General features: G+C 37.9%; 1 protein-coding gene across 1 annotated transcript; it reads left to right on the top strand.

Moving 5' to 3' along the window:
* The first annotated feature begins 221 nt into the window (after positions 1-221).
* On the top strand, positions 222-5,448 carry LOC101172569 (E3 ubiquitin-protein ligase RNF14). The gene is made up of 7 exons (XM_011474182.3): positions 222-860; positions 1,038-1,168; positions 1,248-2,195; positions 2,439-2,517; positions 2,618-2,821; positions 3,395-3,564; positions 3,659-5,448. The coding sequence occupies exons 1-7, from the start codon at positions 704-706 to the stop codon at positions 3,725-3,727; spliced, it is 1,758 nt and encodes a 585-aa protein (XP_011472484.1). The 5' UTR covers positions 222-703; the 3' UTR covers positions 3,728-5,448.
* Positions 5,449-7,217: the final 1,769 nt, after the last annotated feature.

Below are 7,217 nucleotides of genomic sequence, written 5' to 3' on the forward strand. Positions count from 1 at the left end.
CAATTATTCAAAGTGTTAAATAGCCAATATTCTGTTTATTAAACAGTTCACATATTGATCTGCTGATTGGTAGAGGGTTATGGCTGTTATAACTGAAACTGAAACAGTGATTTGTAGGACTTTGTGTTGGAGGAGTTTTTCCTGAATAAGTCATTCATTCATCTTCTTCCGTTTATTCCCTTTCGGGGTCACGGGGCTGGTCATAGGTCAATATTACTGTCATAAATCAGACCGTTCAAATAACATTAGCTGTATCTTTTTTTTTTTTTTTTTTTTTGCCATTTCCTTGAAATCTTTATATGGCAGTCTGTTTTGAACTTTGACCCTGTGATTCTTGGTAATGAAATCTATAAAATAAATATAAATAGTAATAAAATGGTAAAAGCCAAATCTTTTTGCGCGTGTAGACTTAATGTACCGGTACATGTTTTTAAGCCTGAATGTTTGCATCATCTGCGTCCAGTGATTGCTCTCCAAGCCGCGTGTTTGCATCATCCTGCAGTCTGCATTGTTATAAAGGGTCAACAGAGGGACGGGCAGGCGTGGACCAGGAAGCGGCTGCGGCGCCTCCTCTGGCTCTTTAACACAAGTTTCCGGGATAACTACCCGTTTAAGAGGGCAGAAAAAGAGACGAACTAGATACATAAATCGTTAGTTTTTGGAGGGTGTCGCTTGTCAGTCTGTCGTTCATCAGTTCGCTGACATGAACGCGGATTCGGAGGAACAGGAAGATGAACTGCTCGCCCTGCAAAGTATCTATTATGAGTCGGAGGAGTTCGTCCGGAATGAGTCGAAGTCTGCCGGAGAAATCCGAGTGTCCGTGGAGCTTCCTGCTGATTTCACCGTAGTTCTCAAACACGGTAAACATTAAAATGACAGAGAATATTACTTTAACTAGAAGTTTTGATTCGATGCATGATTATAATAGATGATTTTTCAATAATTTCCTTATTTTTATCATCTCTCAACTGCACACAACCATAGCTCACTACATTTTTTTCTATATTTGATGACATCTGTGCTTTTTTTTCTTTAAGATGGAGCTCTGAGAAAGTATGAAATATCATTTCTGCCACCCCTGCTTCTGACCTTTGAACTTCCTGAAGATTACCCATCCTCCTCCCCTCCCCTGTTCACCCTCACCTGCAGCTGGTTGACTCGCACACAGGTAGAAACAGAAACACAGTAATTAAAGGGGACTTCTTCAGTTTAGTAAAAGCAACATATTTCTGCTCTACCTCCTTCAGCTTGATTCTCTAAGTGTCCAGCTGATTGGTCTCTACAGGGCCACAGGGGGCGCTGTGGTGCTGTTCTCCTGGATTCAGTTTCTGAAAGAGGATGCCCTGAAGTTTCTGGACATCCACAGCGTGTTTGAGGTTCCTTCTGATGAAGACAGTACTCTGTTCCGTAACAAAAGCAAGCAAAAAACAGAGCTCTCAGAAACCAAGATTGATGCTCATGCTTCGGATTTAGGATCCACAACTAACCAACAACAAACCGGATCAGATCTTTGGGGATTAGAGCTGCAGGGAGCATCTGGGGATAGTCAACAGAACCCTGCAATTTCACAGGAGATAAACCCAGACTTTCAGGGAGCTTCATCACTGGGCTCTGACAAGAATGACCAAAAGCATTTCACTTCTGTCCTCAATCTGAATTCAGGATCTAAACCAGATTATCCAAAGGCTCTTTCTTCTAGGACTGATCAACAGAATGACCCAATATCTGAACCTGAGCTGCTGTCCGCCCCAAAGCCCGATGAAGTCCCTGAAGATGAGCTGAACGAAAGATACGCTTCAGGCTCGGCGCTGCCTTCCTCCAGCTCCTCAGAACAAGCTCCAACTGAACAAGACCACCACGTTCCAGCTCACCTGCCAGTCCGAACCACAGGTTCTCCTGCACACGAATCCCAACTTTACGCTGGTCTCTCTTTGACTTCATCTCAAATTCTTCTGTCCCAGATTTTAATCCATAATGCATCACAGAAAGAGAAAGTATTCAGGACCACTGTGTTTGATTGTGGCATTTGTTTTACGGCCTTGTTGGGGTCGGACTGCGTGCAAATACATGGATGTGGCCATGTTTTCTGCCAGACATGTCTCAGGGAATTCTGTAAGGTCCAAATAACTGAGGGAAATGTCCAGGGAGTCACCTGTCCACAGGCCGGTTGCCCTGCAGCCCCAACACCTGCTCAGGTACAGTCAGCTTCCAAGCTGTAAAATCCCTTTCATCTACAAAGAGTTTAGAGTGCATAGTACTTTAACAGTGGTGCTTTTTAAAATTTCAAAATGGTACATTAGACTGTGACTTGAGTATTTCTTTCTGCATGTAGATTTCTAAAAGAAAAAAGCATCATTATTTTATTTGGGAGGCTAACGTTATTATATTTTTATCCAATAAATATTATCATTCCGTCCTTTCTGGTATTTTCTTAACAGGTGAAGACTGTTGTAGGTGAGGAGCTCTTCAGTCATTATGATCGCCTCCTCCTGCAGTTTACTCTGGATAGGATGTCCGGTATGTCCTCTTAGCTTTTACAATCTTCTTTAACTGCGTTTGGAATAAACAGTTCATCCTTTTTAATATGCACATTTTGGTTTTGATTTCATTTCCATAGATGTGATCTACTGTCCTCGGCCTTCGTGTAGTTCAGTCATCCTCCTGGAAAAATCCAGCAATGTAGCCTTGTGCTCTGAGTGCCACTTTGCTTTCTGCACCACCTGCAAAAAGAACTACCATGGAGCAAGCAAGTGCTATGAAGAGAAAAAAATTCAAGAAGAATCAGGGACAACACCAGAGTTGAGCATGCCACAGTCTGAAGGTACGCAAAAAAACAACAGTTTTGAGTTTACCACTTCAGTTTTCTGCTCCAGATTCACAAAGAAATACTCAGAAATGCAATTTTAAGCTTAATTTTCTTTTTATATTTACTCGATCATCAGCCAAATGCAAGAACATGTTAGAAAACACCAAAAACAGGATTTTCATCAGAGTGGCATTTTAAACATTTCCAAAACATGTGAAACCTTATTCCATGTCTTACTTTATGTAAAAGAAACACATTTCTTAATGTGTTTGTAACTTTATAACTAATACAACTAATACGACTGTTGATCTGATAATTGGGAGCAAATTTCCATGCACTGAAAAGACCAAATGACTGACATTTTGTTAAAAAAAAGACTTAAAGTTTTTAAAGATTTAAAAATTATTAAAGTGATAAACAGCTTATGATTTTTTAATGGTGAATGGCCTGTACTTATGTAGCACTTTTCTACCTTCTTCCAAGGCCCAAAGCGCTTTGCAGTCACAGTCTCATTCACACATACACACACAATTACAACTCTGATGAATTTCTGAAAAATAATGGTCTGTATTGCTGTGTATCTCACAGAGGGGATAAAGGCTCTTTTGGAGGACTATAAATCAGGCAGCAAAGAGAGACGCCGCCTTCTGGATAGAAGATATGGCAGTGCTATATTGGCCTCGCTAGAAGACAATTTGAATGAGATGTGGAAGATTGACAACACCCAACCCTGTCCTCACTGCTACATTCCAATAGAGGTGGTTTATTACATAAATAAAATCATTACAATTATCTTTGTTCTTTTTTAATCTGTATTTTATTTTAACTCTGCCATTTGCTTTTGTGTTGCAGAAAAATGGAGGATGTTCCCACATGTGGTGCACTCATTGCAATAATTTTTTTGTCTGGGGTCTAAGCTGATATTTATGACTGTCAGACTTGCTGTAGACATTAGAAGAGGTTTAGGGTTTAAGTTCTCTGCAATTGCTGCATCATTATAAGCTGATTTAGTCAACATAAAAAAAAAAAAAAAAACTTTTAAGAGATTGCACTGTACTTACAAAAAAAGGCCAGGGGGGAATTTTAAATCAATGTTCAATTTAAAAAGATCAACACATACTAACAGAATTTTATGCAATACAATGCCTCCAACAGTAGATGGCACAAATCAACAAAAAAAACAAAAAAACAATCTTTGTGTGCGGTTAAATCTAACAGTGAGGGAAAAAACCTGTCTAATATCAGGGTGACTTTCTGACCCCTTTTGATTGACTTGATGAAAGAAATCAAATATATAATTTTCTTCTTTTCTCACTTCGTATTTTGCAATGGAATTGCAATTCATAAATTAAAGCCTGAAGTTCGTGATACGTACACAACGCGTTCTGGGAACGTTTTTTATCTACTCACAGTCTGACTTCCTGTTTTGAAAAGATAGTCCTTCCTTTCTCCATCGTTTAGTCAAAAGAGTGGAACAGAGTTCTCTGCAGCATGTTCCCAGGAGACACGCCTGAGACATGCTCGGAAGTCTACAGCTGTCTGTCACGTGAAGCCGGAGCGTTTAATGTCCCTGTGCCTCTTCCAGGAAAGATCCGGTTTTCCACACGGGGGTCATCGCTTCCCTTAAAAACGTCCAAACAATTTTCAGCCTACTGCCCTTCTGGGACCTGGAGAGCTGGGACTTGTGTTTGTCTGTCCTTTCAGATATACATATAAAGAAATAAACAAAATAAAATAACATTAATAGGATTCCAGATGTATTTTAATATTAAATTTAGTTTAAACACACCTGGGATACTTATCCTTTGCATTACACCCATTCGGATTCATCGGGAACTATTCGGTGGTTTGGTTTAAGCTTCAAATCTAACTTTTTTTAAATCATTAGTATGACCCAATCGTAAATTTGAACCCACAACTTCTCAGTTTCACAAACTCAATTAGAGGTATAGGAAAGTTTCCTCCAAAAACAGGAACTAGTTAACACCACTTTTAACCTTCTGTGGAACCTCTCAGTTCCACATCCACATCCTTTTTTCACCTTTCAGCCAGAAACTAAATCAGCTAAATCAGGCAGGATCAGTTAAGAGGCAGAGAGAATCTATTCTTTAACATGAAAGCATCAATGTGAAATTTAGAAATTGAAGTGAATTCAAATCTGCTGACAGTGAGAGCTCACAGTCATTCAACTATTAGGGTCCCCTGGGTCAGGTAGACGGAGACGTTGTCATCCTGGACCATCAGAACAGGCATGTACTGCTATACGTTGGTATTTAATTACAGTGAATTGTATTTTTAAAGAGAAATTACTTTTGGATTTACTTAGAATTATTGATTTATTATGTTATGTTGAGACTCATTTAACTTTAAATACATAGTGATTTTAATCCAGCTCTAATGTAGCGTGTGAAAACACAAAAGTCATGTTTCTTATTTAAAATGCAAGTTAATAAAACCTTGATTTTTCACTCAAAAAGAGCTAAGCTATTAGAAGTGAACTGCTAAATTGAAATGGCTAAATAGTGGCCTAACTAAATGATGATAATAAACTAATGGTACGGCTAGAGGCTGGTTTCAGACAGTGATTTTGCCATGAATTTTTTATGTTACCAATAATAAAAATATTTATTGCTTAATTCAATTTTTTTTTAATGTTTGCTATCCTATTTCATAGTCATTTTTATTTTTTTAGAGCTGAATTTTAGGGGCTTGATTTCTTGATTTGGAGTAGAACAAAACTTCAAGCTTTACTTTGTCCCGCCCAGTTGTCAATGTGGTTGACCGTTACACCTGTCCCACTTTAAGCTTCATTTTTGCTGTGCAGAATCCAATAGGTGAGGTCAGAGATAATCTGTCCCGTGAAAATATGTCTATGATTAAGAATAATTTAGTAATCAGAAGAGGCAATGAAAAAATCCTCCCCATTTGAAACAATAAGAGCATCAGCTTATTTCCCCTGGAACAAGATAAGCTACTCTGTGAAGAACAGATGAGATATTTGTTCATTGTAATAAACATCAAGACTGCTCTTTCATTTTCATCTGCATGTTTATTCATCTATCAGAAAACACACATAGGCATCCTCAGAAAGGAGTTTTCCTGGCATCCATTCAGACAGTGGTGTATTAGCAACATTGTTCAGAGGCACTGAAAGTGTGCTGAGGTTTTCACAGGAGTTTATTCTGTCCTGCAGCGCTGCTGGCTGGTTCAGGGCCCCTGACAGTAAAATAAGTGAAACCTCTTTTACTGCATCAGGGAACATGAACCGGTCTGTAGATCGGGATACATGGACTCATACATGACGCAAGAATATGTCAGTTTCCTTTATATTTTGCTTCCAAAACACTATAAACTACTCTAAAATGTGCGAAACATGCGGGTAAACCGATATTATTCTAAGTAAGAATATTGCAACAATGCTATGCCTCACATTTTTGCAATCAAAAGTGTATTAACTCCTGAAGCGTAATATTGAAAACAAACAGCAACAGCTGTTTTCATTAGAATTGGAAAACACAGATAACAGATAAACCTATATTGCAAGGAAATTGGTACTTTTTATAGCTAAAAAGCTGTCAATCTGACTAAAATCCCCCCAAATCATGTTTGTTTTCAAATCAAACCAAAGACAAAGATTTCTCTGACTAAAAATAGGTCCATGCATTTTGCAAGCATTCAGAGTTTCTGTGCAAAACCAGCACAGATAGTTTGCAAAATGCGAGTATAAAGTGTACATACCTGAAAATACTGTCACATTTTTTAAATGTTGGCAACACTTGTTGCTTTACTAGTATTTGTTTAAAAAAACATCTTAAAAACACAATTATAATGTGTTGAGCCACACTTGCAAGCTAAAAAAGAACATAGTACAGCTTACTGTAGCAAAAGTAAATCCTTAATTTTATTTTATATATATATTGAACAAATACAAAAATAGCTCTCTGATTAAATTGTAGTTGAGCTGTAGTTGAACCTCAAAATAAAACTTTTCCTCTGTATGAACCGTTCTACAGCAAGCCACAGAGCCCAAATATCACAATTTGTTTCTTCTTGAAAAAATTAAATAACTTTTCATTGTTTAACACTGTTTAACAACAAATGCAGATTTATGAGAGTTAACAAAAAAGACCCTCTTTGGTTTTTGATGTTATTATTATTTTAAAAAGACAGCATTTTAATAAGCAAATAATGACCAGCACCAATCAGTGCTATAACCATACGGAGACACATAACGCTGTCTTGGATTGCTAAAGTCAAAGGAATGGGATTTATTACAAACTGAGCATTTTCTTATCTTTTTTTTTTTTATTCAGCTGCATGATAGAGAAATTGATTTTCTTTAAGCTCACTTCACGGTGTTGCCCAAATATCCTGATCTTCTCAGCCCAACCATGCAGCAGGTGAATAAACT

Source organism: Oryzias latipes, chromosome 4 (genome assembly GCF_002234675.1).
Source record: "Oryzias latipes chromosome 4, ASM223467v1".
NCBI lineage: Eukaryota > Metazoa > Chordata > Actinopteri > Beloniformes > Adrianichthyidae > Oryzias > Oryzias latipes.

Bases quoted from the DNA above. Each gene is read 5' to 3' on its own strand.
- LOC101172569 (XM_011474182.3), top strand. From the start codon at position 704: ATGAACGCGGATTCGGAGGAACAGGAAGATGAACTGCTCGCCCTGCAA. The intron at 2,518-2,617 runs GTATGTCCTCTT...TCATTTCCATAG, and splicing joins TACTCTGGATAGGATGTCCG to ATGTGATCTACTGTCCTCGG. The intron at 3,565-3,658 runs GTGGTTTATTAC...TTTGTGTTGCAG, and splicing joins ACTGCTACATTCCAATAGAG to AAAAATGGAGGATGTTCCCA.